General features: G+C 40.2%; 1 protein-coding gene across 1 annotated transcript in view; it reads left to right on the top strand.

Moving 5' to 3' along the window:
* The window catches only part of LOC126185202 (F-BAR domain only protein 2), a 318,103-nt gene that overhangs the window by 166,111 nt on the left and 129,254 nt on the right, over positions 1-22,738 (top strand). The window contains exons 13-15 of the mRNA XM_049928080.1: positions 5,556-5,716; positions 20,002-20,132; positions 20,646-20,851. Of these exons, the coding sequence (XP_049784037.1) occupies positions 5,556-5,716; positions 20,002-20,132; positions 20,646-20,851 (498 nt within the window). The remainder of the gene's footprint in view (positions 1-5,555; positions 5,717-20,001; positions 20,133-20,645; positions 20,852-22,738) is intronic.

Here is a 22,738-nt window from a genome sequence, read left to right as displayed (position 1 = left end):
TCTAGTTGGAACTTTTGAGTCCACCAATGATGTTTTCAATGAGCCCTTATCTCTGTGGGAGTGTGTTTCAAGATTATCTATAGCATATTACATGACACTAGATCACAACAAAATCCATTATTGCATGTTGTTGCACGTCAACAGAAGTACTTTCAAAATCCGTCTTGAACTTTGTCTTAATATGGAGAAGTGAGAACTTTTTGGCTCATCAGAGTTAGTCACATTAATTCCCCTTCTTAAGCCTCAGAAGGATCTTACCGGTCCAAATAGGTAATGTAATGTTACCCCTCATGAAACACATGGGAAAACTTGAGAGCAGATGGTCAACTGCTATCATGTCACAATCTTAGGATCATAAAAAATGTATTCTGTACCCCAGGTATGATACATATCATACAATTACTCACCCAATCAAGGAATGATTTTTGCAATAGTCATCCACAAGTCAAGAGACACTTTGGATTTCAAAATTAATTCGGCCAGCAAATTAATTTTAAAACGTGTTGTACAGCTGTGGATTATCAACAGTGTCTGTTCTTTCAGATCTGCATGTAAGAAAGACACTTCAGAGTGTGTGCAAAGACCAATATTTCACAGATGGTTGCAGTTTCACATCCTTTGAAGTACATAATTGTTTTACTGGAAATCTGATGCATATTAAAAAAAAAGGAATTTCAAATGATATTTACAAATCATAGTTGTGAAACATTTTAGATGAGCACTACAGTTTTAACATTGTATGTACAGGGAGGAGAAGACAGATTTGTGTGGCTCTTCAGTTTTATGCTCTGATTGTGGTACCGGGTTTTATCTGCTGATAACTTTCACAACTTACCTGCTGAGTAGCATGTGATCCAGAAGATGTAAAGAGCAGATGAAATGTCAGCAAAGGATGAAGTTACTCATCTGCTCCAGTTGCCCTAGCCCTCTTCAGGGTCTCTAATAAATAAGTGCTGCTGAGAAAATGGAGCTGAATATCCAGAGCACCATTTTCCTGCTATGACAGTAGGGAAAGATGATGTGTTTGACTTGGTTATGGGCATATGGGAACAGAGAAATGAGCAAGCTGATCCTGAAGCCAAGGAAAACTGTAGAAGTATTAGCTGAACAGTGTGCTACACCTGTGCAAGGTACTATCTTAATATTGAGACCACAGGGTTGTGTTCTGAAAGTTGGAGCATTGGCTGAATATCAGGACAACATGGGTGAGGACAACATGCTGCAGTTGGTGAAATTAGTGTTCTGGCTGTGACATTTCTCCTTCTGGTCATAGAGTTGGGGTAAAGTCCCAACCACCTGTTCCTATAGGGCACACTCTCACAACACCCAAGATGTTCTACAAATTTTGTATGCAATAATATAACGGAGCACATTTTACGTTTTGACAGATAGGCAGAAGCTGACTCGCAGAATGTTTCAGACGAGCATTTCAATAAAAGTTTTAGTTGGTAATGTTTTGTAAACACACACACACACACACACACACACACACACACACACATGTACGTTTGTTCTCATCATTTATTGTTGCTTTTGTTCCCTGCAGTATGTGGCAGAGTGTCTACCAGGCTGCTACAGTCTGCTGCATGTGTTACCATGTAATGTTGACCACCATACAACTTTAGTTGGTGTTGCATTTTCATGATATTTAAAAGAAGTCATTTTCGTGCATAGGCCATTTTTAAAAAATTGAAATAAATGCTTTATTTCATTATTGGCGATTAGCTAATTTTTCCTCCTGGGTCATGTGGCAACTCCTTCCATAGCCTCCATTCGTAGCAGCAGATGATGGGTGAGCCTCACTGCTTTTCATGAGCAATTCAAACTCTGGCACTTTGTTGCAAATGCTTTGGTAGTTTACCATTAGGATTTTAATATTCTCTACTGTGAGAGGCATTTCTTTCAACCTTACAATGATACTTCCAGGTTTCTTACAGCTATCATTATCTGGATTGGATGGAGAGTCACCTTTTTTTATTAAAAAAAAAAAAAAAAACCTTGTATGCAGCACACAGAGTCAGCTACCTGAGTTGCTCTTATGTGTAGCACACTTGTAACCCTTTAGGGGGACCCTACAATTCTCGACCCTATGGTGCAAGTCCAGGAAATCGTAGCGCCTAGCTTTTCACAGAACCTTCAAAGTCACTGGTTCAGTCCTTCCACTCGACACAGAACAAAAGGGCCACGATAAGTTCTGGGGGGGAATACTGCAAATTGTGAGCTTTGTTGAAACACTATGCACAAGGCTGGTCTCAACCTTCTCTGTCAGTCGCTAGAATGATCCAAGTATGACCTCGGAGCCCAGACAACAGGCATAATTTGTTCCAATGTTCACCACAATCTGCAGTTAGTTACACCCTGTTCCCTCAGTGACTGCAGGGATAGCCTCTTCAACATTTTGAATCCCCCTCCCAGGCATATACACTGACTGTATGTGGTGTCCTTTCATGTCCCTTGCTGCCATTTCTTAAGGGGTACCATCATTTGCTGTACATTTGAGCTGCTGACAATTAATGAACCCTATCATTTTGTAACTGCCTCCTCTTGACACCAGACAAAACAGGTGAAGTGAGTCCCACTGGCTCAGTTTCAGTTCCAGTGAAAGATAGTGTCTCAAATTTGTCGGTTAGGGGATTGGTATAACACCCTGAGCCCTCTGTGGTCCCCGTCCATCTAGATCTACCGTTGACACACCGCTTGCAGTCAAGTGGACGTGTAATGATGGATCCTGTACTTTCTGCATGGGAGACAGAATCCACAGGAGAGAATAGTACTTGAGGTACCTCTGGTACCAGTAACACAGGTACACGACTCTTGGCAGCTCTTCCAACACACCAATTCGCAGCAGCTGCCAGTTGATGAGCAGTAGTCAGGGTGATTTCGAGATGCTTATCATTTACATGGGGCTGCATTTTTGGTGGTCCAATGTACTACAAGGCAGTGAATAAATAACTTTAATTTAAATCCGCTGTCTATTTTGTTGGCTGTTGAGCTAAAAAGTTGCTAATTTCCTATAAGAATTGGAGAAAATACACACAACAAGATTTCTGTTAAGTGAACACAAAAACCTGTGATAAAAATTACTAGTTTCATAAAATGTTTTGAGGTTTAGTACAGTTGTTAGCAAACTCGAAAACAGTTAATTTGTGATAAGTGCTGACAATATATAGGGCTGCTACACTTCAATGGGAAACTAGATGTAACACAATATGTTAGAATATCTGCTACAGTGATTAAACCACAAACACCAAATTACTACAAATTGCTCATAGGTTATGCAAAGGACAATGGTAGGTTCTGAAAATTCACAAAAATACACTTTTATTTGCATTGATATACAATGAAATTCAGGGGTGATATATTCTCTGGCAGAATTGTGAACTACAAATGCTGATTCGTTTAAAAATAAGTTACGTAACCAAAACACTTGTACTGGTAACTTATGAAAATATAGTATTGTAAGCATCCAGAAATTCTCAGATAACCAATTTCTCATGTAATTGTACAATGAAATTAGAGAACAATTGTTTTGAACAAGGATAGGCTTGCCTTAAGCCTATAATTGATGACAACGGTATGAGTTTATCGTGGCATTTGCAAATGTTCAAAAGTTAACAATATATCACAATACAAATAGGTATCAATACAATCGGTGAAAGATTATGCAAAAGCAATGCAAACAGTAAAATGTGCAAATGTAGAACTTAAATCGACACACGAATCTTGTACATGCAGTTTCAAACAAAGCAAAATTTCTGAAGTAATTTTCTACATGTAAATAATGTGCGCATTGCACGGATTTTTCATGCAGCATATTTCTATGCACACTTCTACACTGGAGTGCTGACGAAGAACACTGCAGCGTGAGTTTATCTCAGTCAGAATTGTTAAAATATGGAGCACTAACAAAGCATGACTTCTGCCTGTTGCAGCTAACTATGCAGGTACTTGTATCGGTATTGGCTGATGCATTTGCTATAAGATGTGAAAACATTGTGGCAGCTTTCTTTGTTTCTACTTTTGAGATGAGCAAACACAGTGCCCGTTCACTTCTGTCACATTGAACCAACAATATTCTCATGAAAAAAGTAAAAAAAATAGTGTACAAGTTGAGTGTGTAATAAAACAGGAGTTCATTTCTGCGTGTGTTTGGGGAAACATCCAGGGGCTTTCAGAGGTACACACAAACACCATTTTTTTCTCCGATTCCATTATCTAGCTACATAACTCTTAGTATTCAAATAACCTGCCCATATGATGACTTACAGGAGGATAAGATGATGAATAGAAGGTCTAAAACCTGAGTCCTCTCGTTGCACCTCATGAAAGGATCCAACTGTAGTTTCACTCATTGTCCGTTCTTCAATTTAAAATTCAGATTAAATAGCAAATAATAAGTTTTATATGCAAGCCATAAGGTATACTTTGAAAGACCATCTTCAGCATGAAAAGCATAATCTTGTATAACCAGTCCTTTAAAAAAAAGTGGTGATGTTAATAATAATAATAATAATAATAATAATAATAATAATAATAATACTGGCCCAATATACACAATAAAAATACTAAAATGTAGACTTTCACGGCCTGAAATATCATGTCCATTATAATTATCCGGGCATGTTATGCCATGGTCAGTTGATCAATTTTGTCTCAATTCCCAATGTTTCGTCTCAGACTGCGGGAGACATCTTCAAGGGGGTCCATAGGTCGATGGAAGGTCCAACACACCCGCTGGCTCGCTACTGACCTACGGACCCCCTTGAAGATGTCTCCCGCAGTCGGAGACGAAACGTTGGGAATTGAGACAAAATTCATCAACCGACCACGGCATAACAGCCCGGATAATTATAATGGACACAATAATAATACCATACAAGCTTTTGGATATATGGATTATTTCACCTAAAAAAAATTAAAAAATAAAAAAGATGACGATATGGGGCTTTTTGAGGATCAAATAAGTCACCCAGGCCCCTTGGTCAGGGGAGGCACAACACAGACTGACTGTAATTAGTGAAATACTGGTAATTGTTAATTCATCCATTTATATTTTGTCACTTGGTAAGCAGTTATTTCCATATTTACTTGACTGTAGTTTAAATTTAAAAATCCTTTCCAGGAAAAGTAAAAGTACACTATTTTGTTTTTGCTTCTTTCGCCTTTTGTTTGCCATGAGTATAATATGACTACAAAGAAGTCAACCAAGTTGAAATTGTTCACTATAGCAGAAGTAAACACTCCTAATAAATCAAAGTAGCCAACAAACCTATTGCACATAGCAGAACTAGTCAGGTGTTACGAATGTTAGTCACATGTGTTGGTGAAGTCTCAGGTGTGACTATGGGGTGGATACAAAAAACTGAAAAATTGATTGTGTGGGCATTTTGACCCCTTCCTCTTTTTCTTTCCTGCATATGGAGTACACTCATGGATTCCCATGATTGGTTTTATTCTGCCTTACATGTCTGAACCAGTGTTGTGAGGAAGCAAATCTGTGAACACTAATTTATATAATTGAATCATTTTATATAATTATGTGCAAATCTTCTCAGGAAACCAAGTAGTGATCTTTTGGGATTGAATCTCTTCCAAAGTCCGACTGCATCTAGTGCCTCAACCCCAACAGGGAATCATCCATATGCACCACTACACAGCCCAACGCAGCCAACAGTTAGCAGTCCAGTTCCATCAACATCATCATCACGCTATGCAGGTTTGTAATGTAATCTGAGATAATGTCATTTAATTTATTATCAGTAAAGTTTTTCATACTTTTTTATCCAGCCAGTCAGTCAGTCACCCACTTGGTAATGAGTGAGTCTGGCAATGCTTCAATACTTCCCAAACAAGTAAGTCACATGCTGAAAGAAAAATATTAAATTTAACAATAATGTGCAGGGACTCTCAGTTTCAAGAATATAAAAAAATCAAATTTGAATCGTATCTTTAATATTGAATGACTCCTTGTTTTTTTTTATTTTTTTTTATTTTCCATTTGTGTTTTTACCAGTTAAATAGATAGTGCAGTCAAAGGTGAACATGTCATTTACAAAAATCACATACACTGCAACTGCTACAGAAATAAAATATTGTTGGTATGTTAAACCCTAATTTCTTTTCCTCTCATTGGGTGCTGCTACATTTCCTCTTAATATTTTATGAATATTTGTTAAGTAGATTACTGTTTTGTGAAATACACAGATATGAGAATGATGAACTTTGTTCAGGCTCTTGATCATTGTGCAAATCCTTAACATCCCAGATTTGTGGCTGCCTTGGTGTCTTGGTTGCCTCAATCTTCTTATACAATTTTGCTGCAACACATCCAATACTTTTCCAGTTTTTGTCACCTTCCTGTTACTTTTATGGTTGGTACTTCTCATGCTTCCTCGGGGGTTTGTCAATGCCTTGTCTGTTTAATTTTTTGTATTCAGTGCAGAACTTGTTTTCTTCCTTCAGTGGCCAGATTTTGTGTCATTTTACTGCTGCTCCCAGAATTTTTTATGTTCAGATTTTTTTGCTGTTTTCTCATTTGTTGTAAAATGGTTTTCAATGTTCTTCCACTTAATCCATTTTATTGCTATTCTTTCATCATTACTGTCTGTTACTGGTTGGTAGTTAGCTGTCACAGTTGAGCCACTTAAAGTATAAGGTGTGTAACTCCACTTTCCCTTATTTTTTAGATAACGTCAGGATCTTGTTCAGGAAGTGGCATTCTGTCAACAGAGCAAATTACGTTATTTGTAACTTGCATAGCAGCTTAATATGCAGCAGCACAAATTTCTACTGTATTCAGAGACATCTATCTGTTGACTGCTGAAGTGGTGTAGTTGCAAGCTACGCCACTGTGCCTGCTGTTGTTCTTAGTTGCTGCAGGTAGTTGTGGATGTCTGACTGTTCCTGTAATAGGATTTTACTTCTGCAGTTGTTTGAATTGTGTTCTGTGTTATTCACCATGAGTTAAAGTAATAAAGACAGCATTGAGGAGCTGATTAATTGGGACAATAAAATATCCAGTGATCAATATTTTCCATGACATTGAGGTAGCCCAGTGCTTGTCAGTGTTTTGACATCAAAATTAATAGTTCTTGTGTTTGGATGCACTTACCAATATAAAGTGCGATATCTGAGACATAACAGCTGTAGATAAACTTGACGTTGCATTATTATGTGGCCTGATAAACGGAAAATACCACAACAGCAACTAACTTTTTTGTGTAGCCATTAATGGAAGAAATGAAACAATGCGTAAGAAATACTTTTTGGAAACATGCAAAATCTCTAATGGAAGAATTCATAAAAAAGGTAAAACTTACAGAGCTTGCATGTGAAGACAGCTGAGGCTAGGAAACTACTGGTAACAAAACTCCTGAAGAAAAACTGGTAATAGTATGTGACCACATAGCATTATTTCACTCTTATCCATCTCATTGTACTATATATGCCACAATCCAAACAAAAGATATTTACCAGAAAACTTGAATATATGACTGCTCAAGAATTTGTACAAATAACATTGTGAAAGTTAAAGGAAAATGTCAAGTGAAGAAAACATTTACCGTAGAACAACACCAGTGTACAGTGTGATAACTTTGCTAATAAACTCGTCTGTTCGAGAGATGAACAACAAAAGGTACAGCTTCAACAAGGCCATGAATTGCATCTACATAAGGCTGAAAATGGTAGTGTGTCCATGAACGTAGACACTGTAACGTTGGTTTCTGAGAGTTCCTGTTATACCGTTTTGATTTAGAAAAATATGTATCCTCTCATAGACTGACATGTCAAGTAGCTTACTAAAAAGTAATTTATATGCTTCCAATTTGGGAGACCTAGAAGCACTCAATACACTTACACGATCACAAATATAGAATACATCACATACATTCAGCAACAGAAAGATTCACATTAAGCAGAAAGGAAGGAGGAAAGGGATTCATAGACATAAGAAACCTACATTATGGACAGGTAGACAATTTAAGAAAATTCTTTATAGAACGAGTAGAAACTAGCAAAATACACAAAGCAATCACTTATATAAATACATCGGCTACACCATTGCAATTTCATAACCACTTCTACAACCCTTTAGATCACATAACATCAACAGATACGAAGAAAGTAAATTGGAAAAAGAAAACACTACATGGCAAGCACCCGTATCATCTAACACAGCCACACATCGATCAAGACGCATCCAACACATGGCTAAGAAAAGGTGATATATACAGTGAGACGGAAGGATTCATGATTGCAATACAGGATCAAACAATAAACACCAGATATTACAGCAAGCATATTATTAAAGATCCCAATACCACAGCAGATAAATGCAGACTTTGCAAACAACAAATAGAAACAGTAGATCACATCACAAGCAGATGTACAATATTAGCAAATACAGAATACCTCAGAAGACATGACAATGTAGCAATAATAATACATCAACAACTTGCCATACAACATAAACTAATAAAACAACACGTTCCCACATACAAGTATGCACCACAAAATGTACTGGAGAATGATGAATACAAATTATACTGGAACAGAACCATTATGACAGATAAAACATCATCACATAACAAACCTGACATCATACTCACCAATAAAAGGAAGAAATTAACACAGCTAATCGAAATATCCATACCCAATACAACAAATATACAAAAGAAAATAGGAGAAAAAATTGAAAAATACATCCAACTGGCTGAGGAAGTCAAGGACATGTGGCATCAGGATAAAGTTGACATTATACCAATTATACTATCAACTACAGGAGTCATACCACACAATATCCACCAGTACATCAATGCAATACATCTACATCCAAACTTATATGTACAACTACAGAAATCCGTAATTATTGATACATGTTCAATCACCCGAAAGTTTCTAAATGCAATATAACATATACCGTACAGTTAAAAGGAAGTCACGCTTCATTAAGGTCCGCGTCACTTCCATTTTTGACCAGACATAACGTCTGAGAAAAGAAAAAAAAAATAATAATATCATTATCATCTTGTTCATAGTGCCACAAGGAATATTTTATTGTATTTTTTAAATAATTGCTTGTCCAATAATTTATCTACTAGGAAGTCCTATCAACTTTGCCACTATTCGTACAAAACGTGAAGTTGAAGGAAGCGCCATCCTGATTTAAGTTTTCCATCATTGTCCTTAATCGCTTAAGGCAAATGCCGGGATGGCTCCTTTAGAAGAGCATGGCCACTTTCCTTCTGCACCTTTCCCTAATCCATGCTTGTGCTCCACCTCTAATAACAGGATCTTAAACCCTAATCTCCTCCTCCTCCTCCTCCTCCTCCTCCTCCTCCAAGGAAGATATTTTTTCTGTTGCCTAGCCTGTATTGCATGGCTTCATGAGTTCTACATTCTCTTGCTTCTTTTTGTATGCTTGTGTTTAACCAGAGATTGTGCAAAAATGTAAGAGCAAAAGTATGAGAGTAGAAATAAACAGATGGACAAGAATAGCTACAGAGCTACAGTTAATTTGTAAATATTGTGTTAGTTTTTATTTTTCCTTCATTTCGTGCAACTGAAAATAACAGTAAACTGGACAGTTCTAATGTTAATTAGTATATGGACTATGTCCATTGGGAAGGGAAAAGCAGATGGGGATGTGCTATGTGGAGTAATGAACCTGCAGATGGGGATGTGCTATGTGGAGTAATGAACCTGCCTCCTCCCTGATCAAAATTTAGCAATTATATATTAGTGGTCTGAAGCTGTAGGTGCTGGCAATGAATGCATGAAAGTTGCAGTAGAGAACACAGTGTTAATAGACTGTGACAATGAAAGGGATATAAGTGCAGCATTTGATGTCACTCAGCAAAAGTGAGGTCACACTTCAAAAAATAGTGTTGTCACAGCCACAAGTGTGGGCCTAGGCAATGTGACTGGCATTGCTATAATGTCCAAATTTTGTAGATGTCCAGAAAGACAAAAGCAACTTCATTTAGACAGTTGTACAGCAAATTTCAGTGGTACAAGTAGAGTCATGGAAGGGGCAGGAATGAAGAAACTTTTTCAGCGCTCGCAGCTGTGCAATGATGTACAGTACATCAATTATGTAGGCCATGGAGACTACAAAGCCTATAATGAAATTGTGGCATCCAAGCCATATGTGGATGGGATATGGAAATGAAGTCCCATACTTCTTGGCAGAGCGTAAGGGAACGAAGCAGGAGACCTGCACCGCCATACTAGGCAAGGTCCTAATGGAGGTGATTTGCTGTTTCCTTCCTCTGACCCTAATTGAGATGATTGATGATGATGATGATTGATGATGATGATGATGATGATGATGATGATGATGATGAAGACGACAAAACACCACCAAGTCACCTTTGGGCAGGTGAAAATCCCTGACCTCACCAGGAATCGAACCTGGGACCCCGTGCTTGGGAAGTGAGAATGCTACCGCAAGACCATGAGCTGCAGACAGGATGGGATAGAAATAAAGAAACTTGAGTGTTCAGGCATGTGCTGAAGAGACTGGGCCTCTATCTTCAAAAACTGAAGTCGTCGCTAGGGAAAACTTGGCGTGACTTAATTTGAACTGTGGGATAAAAACACTGACTTTCCTAGCTCACTATTGCCTGAACCAAAACAGGGTTTATTGTGTGGTTTCACTCCCTTTGATTCTTTTATAGTCAACCAGTACCCTTAAAGAGTAGTAGGCGACCTTTTAGTAGTCCTTTGTTAGATATACACTCCTGGAAATTGAAAAAAGAACACCGTGAATTCATTGTCCCAGGAAGGGGAAACTTTATTGACACATTCCTGGGGTCAGATACATCACATGATCACACTGACAGAACCACAGGCAACAGAGCATGCACAATGTCGGCACTAGTACAGTGTATATCCACCTTTCGCAGCAATGCAGGCTGCTATTCTCCCATGGAGACGATCGTAGAGATGCTGGATGTAGTCCTGTGGAATGGCTTGCCATGCCATTTCCACCTGGCACCTCAGTTGGACCAGCGTTTGTGCTGGACGTGCAGACCGTGTGAGACGACGCTTCATCCAGTCCCAAACATGCTCAATGGGGGACAGATCCGGAGATCTTGCTGGCCAGGGTAGTTGACTTACACCTTCTAGAGCACGTTGGGTGGCACGGGATACATGCGGACGTGCATTGTCCTGTTGGAACAGCAAGTTCCCTTGCCGGTCTAGGAATGGTAGAACGATGGGTTCGATGACGGTTTGGATGTACCGTGCACTATTCAGTGTCCCCTCGACGATCACCAGTGGTGTACGGCCAGTGTAGGAGATCGCTCCCCACACCATGATGCCGGGTGTTGGCCCTGTGTGCCTCGGTCGTATGCAGTCCTGATTGTGGCGCTCACCTGCACGACGCCAAACACGCATACGACCATCATTGGCACCAAGGCAGAAGCGACTCTCATCGCTGAAGACGACACGTCTCCATTCGTCCCTCCATTCACGCCTGTCGCGACACCACTGGAGGCGGGCTGCACGATGTTGGGGCGTGAGCGGAAGACGGCCTAACGGTGTGCAGGACCGTAGCCCAGCTTTATGGAGACGGTTGCGAATGGTCCTCGCCGATACCCCAGGAGCAACAGTGTCCCTAATTTGCTGGGAAGTGACGGTGCGGCCCCTACGGCACTGCGTAAGATCCTACGGTCTTGGCGTGCATCCGTGCGTCACTGCGGTCCGGTCCCAGGTCGACGGGCACGTGCACCTTCCGCCGACCACTGGCGACAACATCGATGTACTGTGGAGACCTCACGCCCCACGTGTTGAGCAATTCGGCGGTACGTCCACCCGGCCTCCCGCATGCCACTATACGCCCTCGCTCAAAGTCTGTCAACTGCACATACGGTTCACGTCCACGCTGTCGCGGCATGCTACCAGTGTTAAAGACTGCGATGGAGCTCCGTTTGCCACAGCAAACTGGCTGACACTGACGGCGGCGGTGCACAAATGCTGCGCAGTTAGCGCCATTCGAGGGCCAACACCGCGATTCCTGGTGTGTCCGCTGTGCCGTGCGTGTGATCATTGCTTGTACAGCCCTCTCGCAGTGTCCGGAGCAAGTATGGTGGGTCTGACACACCGGTGTCAATGTGTTCTTTTTTCCATTTCCAGGAGTGTAGTTTCTTCAGTAAATGATGACCTGAATATTTGGTGTCTTTTGATCTCCAATGCTTTGAATTGAAAGATAAGCTGTGGTGCGGCTTCATCACTCTCACCAAAAACCAACACCCAGGGACTTCATTCCTTATACCGATCATGTGTAGGTGTTTCTTCAAGTTCCCATGGGTTGTCATTAGTCCTACCATGAGTTTACTCTGTTCAAGCCACAATTACAGAATTTCTCTTAAAACATGGCTTTGGCATAATTAGCTTTACACTTTTTTTATTGTAGTCCAATATTCCACATGATGGCTTGTGGTCCAGTTCTGTAGTTTTGAATTAACCATCGCCTTAGTGATGGTAAGGACAGGTTCAGGTCCAATAAACGGAGTTATCGCACCTGTCCTGCCCAGCCTATCAACTTGTTCATTACCACTGAATCCTAAATTACCAAGGACCTACATCAAGCTTACTCTGTTATTTTCCCCATGTCCCACAAACGTGTTGGCATTCTGCTACATTTCTGGGGCTGATGGAAGTTTCGGAGCTGCTTGCTGTCTGAATAAATGTAGATGCTAAGATCTTTCTAGCCCCTGCAGAAATTCTACACACACACACACACACACACACACACACACACACACACACACACACAGTTCCCAGATATTTCTGCCTGGAATACCATGGCCAGCATTCCTAGAGAGATTCCGCTCTCTATTCTGGTCTGTACCCCATATACCCTGGCCCCGGCTCCTTCATCTGTTTCCAACTCACCAGTAAAACAGATTTAGTCTCCAGCATGGTGTCATGGTTAGTTCTTCTACTGCTTCCTACTTCCAGTTGTTGCATTGAAAGATTTATTGAAGCAGCTGGAAGTTAATTTATAGTCAATCAGCATTTCTACAACCATTCCTATAATTGCCACATTCCCCATATTGGTGTGAGATTCAAGGTATCCTAAGGGTATCCAGTTATTTCTTGTTTTTAACTCCTGCCTATATTTTAACCCAGAGGTATGATGGGGACATGTCCATTATCCAGCATGGTCTCCATCCCAGCAGTATGTGTGCTGCTGATCTGGCATGTTATGGCTAAGCAAGCCTGCACCTTGCCAAGCTCCTTAGCAGCTACCTTCCGGTCTGCTTTATACCATCATACTGTAGCATATCCAGTACATACTTTTGGGGTTTAGACCTCAGTGTTTCCCAGTCTCTTCTAGTGCCCGTAAGAGTACCTTTTGTCTTGGAACATGGCCATTATAGTTTAGCATTCAGGGTTACCTGTAGATACTACACTACCGCCTCCAAGCTAGTTTAAGATTCCAGTAGGTGTGCTGGACATGCTTCCTTCCTCATAAATGGTTCTACAACAGTTTTCTTGGGGTTGACCCATAGATAATATTTCCTGCATCAGTTTTGCACAATGTGCAATGCATATTGTGACATAGTTCTAACAGTACTAGCAAATTTGCTAAGTATTACTTTGACTAAGTCATCTGTGTATCCTTGGCAAAAGTAGTCTCTTCGCTCTTTCATGAGTTCATTCACTACTACTGGGTGCCACAGTAGCAGTTTAAAACCTCTCCTAGCGGACACCCTCTTATGGTTTTGATCATAATTTTTTCATTCATCATGATGACTTTCACCTTTCTTCTCCTCAACATGATCTTATTCTACCTACGTATAGTGGTCTCAATGCCATGCTCTTCTGCAGCTTCCATGGACTCGTAGGTTGTATTGTTAAAGGCCCCCTCGGTATTCAGGAAGATGCTGAGAGCAATTCACTGAAAGTGTAGAGCTTTTCCACCTTCCCAACAAGTTGGTGAAGGGCTGTTTGATGTGATTTGCTCGGTTGATGTCTGTGTTGGTTTACACTTGCAGCAAACTTAGTTTGCCTCCTTTCCCTAATTTGCACATCAACCAGTTTCTCTAGTGTCTTTGAAAGATGGGGCGACAGATGGATCGGTCTTACATCCATGGCCTCGATATGATCAGTTCTCCTTGGCTTTGGACTGAAAACAACCCTAACTGTCCTCCAAGCATTAGGAATGACTCCTGCTGCTAGCATAACCGTAAACAGCCTACATAGAAATTTCATTAAAATCTCTCCTGTTTGTTGCAGTAGAGCTGGAAAGATTCCATCTTGGCCTGGCGACTTGAATGATTGAAATGTTCCCACTGGATTTTTTGCTGGCAGATTCCCAATTTGATTACCTGTAGGCCAGTGCCTCTTGGAGATTAGCTGCTGTTCTATGTTGCATGCCACAGTGCATTGAGGAAAATAAGCCTTGAGGAGCACATCCAGCATCTCATTCGCTGTCCTGGTATACTCACCATTCCCCTTCCATAGAGCACCTCTTGGATTAGTTGGTATTCTGGTGAGGGTTTTGTGAAGTCTGGCACAAGTAGCTATACCTTCCAGGATGATAGTTGCACTTGCTTAATTACAAGGTTGTATTTGACAGGGGCCTTCAGGTATTTTACCCATTGTCCTTTTGTTCATGCAAGGTGGAACAGTCTCATTACCTGCTTTATTTGTAATTCCAGGTTATTGTTCCACCAAGATTTATTCCTGCTCGTACACTTTGGGCAGTTTTTCTAAATATGAGGTCATAATGGCAGACATCAGTGTCTGACATTTCCCCAAAATCTACTGGATTCCCTATTGAAGTTCTGACCTCAGATAAGTGTGAGTTTGAGAACTTTGGTGTAAGAGTCACAGTCTGTTTTCCTAACATGCATATAGGCCATGGTCTGACACCCATAACAACCACAAACTTAATATGCATGTGGTCAGATAAGGATGGCTCCAGTGCTACATGCCGTTGTTCAACATAGCTGCCCATTAAAATGGACCAAAAGTTACACCAATTACTTCTTCCCTTCTTATATTCCTGGATGTAGGTTCCCTGTCCCAGTTAAGGATCTCCAGGTTACTCTATAGTAAAAAATTCAAGAAAATACTTACCTCTGCTGTTGGTGTTGCTGTGCCCCTCCACCAGGTCATGGGCATTGGTATCATAACCAACCAGCAATTGTTCATTCTGCTGTGAGCAGCTGTCTACCAGTCTCCTCACTTCCTGGGAAAGACTAGTACTGTGCTCATAAGAAGGTAAGCTGAGGGCAATATTCATTGTGCTTCCTTTCTCACGTTGTTTCATCCTGATGGTCACTAAGTCCTAGGAACAGAAGTCCACCACTGGCATGAATTAAATTCCATTCTTAACATACATGCCTGTTCCAGAGTTCTTTAGGTTTCTGCATAAATAAATTTACCTCCAGTACCTTAGAGGAATTAAACACCCCCTTTTATAGATAGTGTTCTTGCATCAGGGCCACGTCTGCATCTTGCCCTCCTAGAAGCCTTTTACAAATGGCAGCTGCTGTTTTAAAGTGTTGCATGTTTATTTGCTACACTTGCAGTCTCCAACTTGACACCATGGTCACTTCCTGTGTCTTGTACCCAGTGGCAACTTGCGAGAACCTCGAGAACGATTTCAGATCCTATCCTCACATTGCCACAAGGGATTTTTCACTGGTTTCCACAAGAAGGGTTTGGCCGTCCAGTACAACATTTCAGTTGATTACCCTCCAGTTCTCTTTTGAGACCTTCTGTTTCCATGCCTATAAATTCTCAGTGTCTCATGAGGAGTATCCTTAAGAAGTTTTGGTACCCATATTAGTATGTATGCGATCTTGAAGAGCTCAGCCAATGTATTGACCAGCAACTTCACCAATTCCCACAGAGATATCTTGGTCACCATCTCCTTAAGCCAACAGACTGTTTTTATACCCTCACAGACAAAGATAAGAGCACCCTTGTCCAGACAGACCCTCCTGAAATTGGGCGTGGACGTGCACTCTCCCCAGTCTACTTAAATAGAGCCATCTGAACAGTGGCTATCCATGTTGGATAAACATCATCCTGAAAACCGAGACTTCAGTACTATGGATCTGTTTCCTATTTCTTGCCTCAGCTTTTTCTGGATCCATTTATCCTGAGAAGTGGGAGTATTAGACTTCTCCCTTGGTCTCTTATTCCCTGTCCAGTTGGCAGTAGGGGTCTGGTTATTATCTTTCCTCTGATACAGTCTTCTTCTTCTTCTTTTGGAGGTTCTCAGTTCGAAACCTTTTAGTTCCATCCATTTGTTTTTAGGAAGCCATTCTGTACCTTCCTTTTTGTTCTTTGAGGAGTTTCCTCCTCTGAATCCCAGACAAGGATTTGATCTTGACCTTGTCCAGCTTCTTGTACTGGTCTGCAAACCAACCCAATTGTAGAAACAGCTTCTGTCAGTTCCAACCCCAGTGCTTGAATGTTTGTCTCAGCAAACCCCCCAGTTTTTGTTTTATTTTCCATGTTGTCCATTTTGATCCCATGAGAATTAGGGATGTATTTAGTGAACTCCACAGAACGCCATGCAGTGCAAGGCTAATTACTCGGGGAGGTCGCACTGTATACCTGAGGCAACATTGATAACACATCTTGCTATGTGCTATGCACCCCTTGACACAGATCACATCACACATCAGGTGGGGTATCTGCGGGAACGACTGTGGGAGAGGATGGGGGAGAGATGGGGCATTGTGGGATACTCTTTGTGTCTGGTACATCCATTGAGGCTTGTCCAGCATGGGTGACTCTGCCAGTAGATGTGCTGCTGCCAGCATAGTGCTAAGCTTCTTGTTAACATGCAAGCCTCTCCACCCACATGGACCGTGTTTCTACAAGGCTGTGTCCCACGGAGAGGACACTTGCCTAAGTGATAGGGAACCAATCGCTAGCAAGAATAGACTGACATTGCCAGCTGCAAAGACTCTCCAAGATTATTGTGATTTAACAATTAGGCAAAATACTCATTGTGTGGAAGCAATGAAGGAAACTGTATGGACAGTGAATTTTCATACACTCTCCAATGACGAACCTCAGCATGGACTGTGCCCAGCAGATATGGAAAGCTGGTACAAATAACGGTAAGGGTTTAGTAACTGATAAGAAATATAATCAGAGAAATAGTCTGTCTATTGCAGTTGCAGAGGCAGTAAAGCTATTATTCAAAGTTTTGAGAAACACTGATCCACTTCCAAAGTGTTTGCGTGGCAGGATACAGTATACAAATAATTCTGTGAACAATGTCATTTAGACTCACTCACACAAAACTGTGTTTGTGGGCATATACACTTCACACTTTCGGGTTTATGATATCATTGCTAATTTTAGTCAAGGCAACTTGAGTAAATGTGAAGTGCTGCAATTTCTAGGTTTAGGGGTAGGCTGTCACACCATTCAGCTGATGAGAAATTTGTATACTAAGAAATGCAGAAAACATGCTAAAGACCTACAGTGGGGGTGCAAGACTAACTACAAAAGGTACCAAGAGGACATTACAATTGGAAGATAAACCAGACACTGATGATCCAAGAAATGCAGTAAACATGTTTTGATGTCTTATGTCAAAGCGGTAAGTGGATCAAAACAAAATGTCCAGACACTCTGTGACCAAAATGGTACTGAAACAGAGGATGCCAGACTAAAGGCCGAAATACTAAATGTCTTTTTCCAAAGTTGTTTCACAGAGGAAGATTGCACTGTAGTTCCTTCTCTAGATTGTCGCACAGATGACAAAATGGTAGATATCGAAATAGACGACAGAGGGATAGAGAAACAATTAAAATCGCTCAAAAGAGGAAAGGCCTCTGGACCTGATGGGATACCAGTTCAATTTTACAGAGTACACGAAGGAACTTGCCCCCCCTTCTTGCAGCGGTGTACTGTAGGTCTCTAGAAGAGCGTATCGTTCCAAAGGATTGGAAAAGGGCACAGGTCATCCCCGTTTTCAAGAAGGGACGTCGAACAGATGTGCAGAACTATAGACCTATATCTCTAACGTCGATCAGTTGTAGAATTTTGGAACACGTATTGTGTTCGAGTATAATGACTTTTCTGGAGACTAGAGATCTACTCTGTAGGAATCAGCATGGGTTTCGAAAAAGACTGTCATGTGAAACCCAGCTCGTGCTATTCGTCCACGAGACTCAGATGGCCATAGACACGGGTTCACAGGTAGATGCTGTGTTTCTTGACTTCCGCAAGGCATTCGATACAGTTCCCCACAGTCGTTTAATGAACAAAGTAAGAGCATATGGACTATCAGACCAATTGTGTGATTGGATTGAGTAGTTCCTAGATAACAGAACGCAGCATGTCATTCTCAATGGAGAGATGTCTTCCGAAGTAAGAGTGATTTCAGGTGTGCCGCAGGGGAGTGTCATAGGACCGTTGCTATTCACAATATACATAAATGACCTGGTGGATGACATTGGAAGTTCACTGAGGCTTTTTGCAGATGATGCTGTGGTGTATTGAGAGGTTGTAACAATGGAAAATTGTACTGAAATGCAGGAGGATCTGCAGCGAATTGACGCGTGGTGCAGGGAATGGCAATTGAATCTCAATGTAGACAAGTGTAATGTGCTGCGAATACACAGAAAGATAGATCCTTTATCATTTAGTTACAAAATAGCAGGTCAGCAACTGGAAGCAGTTAATACCATAAATTATCTGGGAGTACGCATTAGGAGTGATTTAAAATGAAATGATCATATAATGTTGATCGTCGGTAAAGCAGATGCCAGACTGAGATTCATTGGAAGAATCCTAAGGAAATGCAATCCGAAAACAAAGTAAGTAGGTTACAGTACGCTTGTTCGCCCACTGCTTGAATACTGCTCAGCAGTGTGGGATCCATACCAGATTGGGTTGATAGAAGAGATAGAGAAGATCCAACGGAGAGCAGCGCGCTTCGTTACAGGATCATTTAGTAATCGCGAAAGCGTTACGGAGATGATACATAAACTCCAGTGGAAGACTCTGCAGGAGAGTCACTCAGTAGCTCGGTACGGGCTTTTGTCAAAGTTTCGAGAACATATCTTCACCGAAGAGTCGAGCAGTATATTGCTCCCTCCTATGTATATCTTGCGAAGAGACCATGAGGATAAAATCAGAGAGATTAGAGCCCACACAGAGGCATACCGACAATCCTTCTTTCCACGAACAATATGAGACTGGAATAGAAGGGAGAACCGATAGAGGTACTCAAGGTACCCTCTGCCACACACCGTCAGGTGGCTTGCGGAGTATGGATGTAGATGTAGATGTCTCAACTTTGGACTCCATTTTCCATAAGTGTTCTTTTTTTTGTACAAAAAGTACATTTCCTCAGTTTCTGTTCAACATAAAAAACTGAAATTTTCAGGATATGCTCAATCATATATCTTGCATCACCTGAAGGTATTCTTAATATGAATATAAATGGTTTTTAACGTTTCATCAAGAAAATAGCATCGACACTTAAAAGAAAAATCAAGCTTAGGGGAAAAATTATATGTTCCCTTGTAAGAGATAATAGTAAATTCCTGTAAATTCAGCGGTTGCACAAGAAATGTTTCTATGATCCTAGGGAATATCAAAACTTTGCTTGCAAAGCTTTGTGGTAATGTACCCTGATTTAGGTTGTCCATGATTTCCCTAAATAATTTCAGGCAAATGCTGAAATGGTCTCTAAAAGGGCACGGCTGCTTCCCTTCTCCATCCTTCCCTAATTCAAGCTTGAGCTCCCTCTGTAGTGACCTCGTTGTCAACGGGACATTAAACATTACTCTCTTCTTCTTCCTCCACCTCCTCCTCCTCCTCATCCTCGTTGTACACTATCTGGATAGGGTATGCCATTTCCCTGTGGGAGCCACAGATTTGGAGAAATGGACGGTCTGCCAAAACTGCTCTATGTAAATTTTCATTATACAACAGGTGACTTAAAAAACTTTCCAGACACAAATGTTAGACACCTTAAATATAGTTCAAATATTTTGGTTTGTACAGATCTGGGAGATCTTTTCTCTGAAGTTGGGGAAATGCAACAGCCAGCCTTACCACCAAAGCAGTCGCGGCAGACACCTACACCCACACAGGGCACCATTGCAATTCCAAGGCCACCATCAAGACGAGGAGAGGTATTAAATATAGTACAAAACACTATCTTAGATATGCTGAATTTAAAAAATCAGTCTCTCAATGAGTGTGTCATCTGAGATCCTAGTAGTCCAAAAGCCTGCTCAATCAACCAGTTTAATTTTCCTGATTTCAGTTAGTCATGTGTTGCAAGCATGAGTATGTTCATTTAGAAAAGACAAAATTCCATTTTATAGTCTTCCACAGCTTAAATAATGACTCAAGTGTTGCCAACATACTAAGCCTTGATGTTGTGGTAATGTAATAAAATTTGACATAAATAGACAATAATTGTATATAATTTGTGATTAATTCCTCATTAACTTGTATGATAATTCAGTTATATATATATATATATATATATATATATATATATATATATATATATAGATAGTTTCACATCTTTTTACTTTGCTATTTATTTGGCTGAATTATCCCCCCCCCCCCCTCACCCCCCACCTGATTCATAGTTTCCACTGTGTGAAAATATTTTGTGCTCTTCTTTCAACTTGTAGGGTCCATCTACGCGTGGCAGAATGAGTCCAGCTCCAATTGCCCGTGCGGATAGTGTTGGGAGCTTGGAGTTCCGCACAGCTGGCGTTCCAGTAGGATCATCACGAGGACCATCACCCCTTACTATTGGAATGGCTGACACCATACCACTTGCTGTTGCATTTCATGAAATTGTCCACTCCTACTTTAGAGGGACAGATGAAACAAAGTAAGCTGTAGGCGATACATCTCCTTTTGCCAAGTATTTATCACACTATTGTTTCATCATTGTCACAATGAACAGTAGGACAAATATTAACTAACAGGTCTCACTACTTCTCAGAGATAAGAACCACAACTCACATGTCCTAGATCAAGATACTTAAGAGGAAAACATGGTAAGTGTCATAACCTGATTTCCCAGGAACTTTGCTCAGTGAAAAAGGGATTAAAATAAGCTCAAGTGTGTCCTGAGTTATCAGTACATATTTGGGCTATTTCTGAAAAACTATGGTTAAAGTTTTTGAGGTAATTTATGTGCCTTTTATCACGTGATATCTTCAGATGAAATGGTGGCGCAGTGGTTAGTGCCACAGCTTTTTAATTACCTGTTTACTATATTACTTTCATTTTTGTTTTTCATTTATATTTCCATGTCTGTAGAAGGTTACTACATAAATGTTTTCCGGTGTATACTGGTATAACATTGTCCTTATTCGTCTACTAATTGTATGTCGGATGAATGAATTTAATAAGAAAATTATTTGAAATTGTTTTTGGTGAAATTCCTTTAGTGTATCTTGATTCATAATCAGATGCAAGCACCTGTTTTTGGAAAAGTGATTTGTTATGTTCATATGAAGAAATGTCACTGTGAGAAACTGGCCATTGTCTGATGCTTGTGTGTTTAGAATATTCATACAACTGGTGTCATCTAAGGGAATGCACCAAATCTTCCTGAAAAATAAACTTATGAATAAAATATAATAACTGATGTGAGACTGAAGTATCAGAATATGAGAATTTAAACAGATTGTAACTCCTCAACATACCATATGCACGTGTATTATATAATATATGTATGACATTCATTGTGAAATCCAGTTGTAATTTTGCAATTAATATAATGCCATTATATCCCTTCATTTGCTAAGAAACATTCATGTAGTAATCTTCTGTGGACATGGATATATAAATGAAAAACAAAAATAAAAGTAATAATTGTGTTTCGAACACAGGGCACAAAATTAAGAAGCTGCAACGGTAATCCCAGAGCCACCATTTCATCTGACAGTATCATGTTTTAAAAGGTACTTAAGTGTCTCAAAAATATCTTGAAAACTTTGACCATCATTTTTTCAGGAACAGTTGAGTATCTACACATCAGCAAAGATGTATGTGCTTATTTTGACTCCTTTTCCACTGAGTGAAGTTTCTTGGAAATTGGATGATGGCATTTGCCATGTTCTTGTTGTTAGTCAGTCTTAATCTGATTTTCCAAAGGATTTCTCCTCAGAACAACATATTTCTCAGCTTTCAAATCAGATTATACTAAAGTTAAATGACAAAATTGCCAACTAGCATCTTCATTGACATAATTCACACTGTTCTTCTAGAGAAGCTTAAATATGTAATTTCTGAGATCTTGAAATACTGGATTTCATCCTGTCAGGCTGAAAGAATGCAGAGTGTTGAATTACGAAATCTGTGGAGAATACACAATAATAGCTAATCTTGAGAATGGAGACTAATCGAGTAAATTCAGAACTTGAAACTGTGGTATGTTTTCTTGACAGTTAACTGGTTTTCTGCAAATGGACAGTCACTTAACTTCAGTAAAACGCAATACATGTAATTCAGATCAATCTTTTTAAATGTCCCAGCTCTGCAGTTTTTGTATTATGGGTAATAGCGGATGTTGATAGCACAAAAGTGTGTAACAAATATGTGGTTTCCACTCTATAACATTCTGAAGACAGCTCTTCAAACTGACAAGCCTTACCATACAGTTACTTCCTTATGAAATGTGCTATCAAAAATTGGTCACTGTTTGAAAACAACAGCAACATTAATAAATGCAGTACTAGAAGTAGCAATGATAGACACTATCCATCTG

The sequence above is a fragment of the Schistocerca cancellata genome, chromosome 4 (genome assembly GCF_023864275.1).
Source record: "Schistocerca cancellata isolate TAMUIC-IGC-003103 chromosome 4, iqSchCanc2.1, whole genome shotgun sequence".
NCBI classification, from domain to species: domain Eukaryota; kingdom Metazoa; phylum Arthropoda; class Insecta; order Orthoptera; family Acrididae; genus Schistocerca; species Schistocerca cancellata.
The sequence above is the reverse complement of the archived record's forward strand: the minus strand, read 5'-3'. Positions and strand labels throughout refer to the sequence as shown.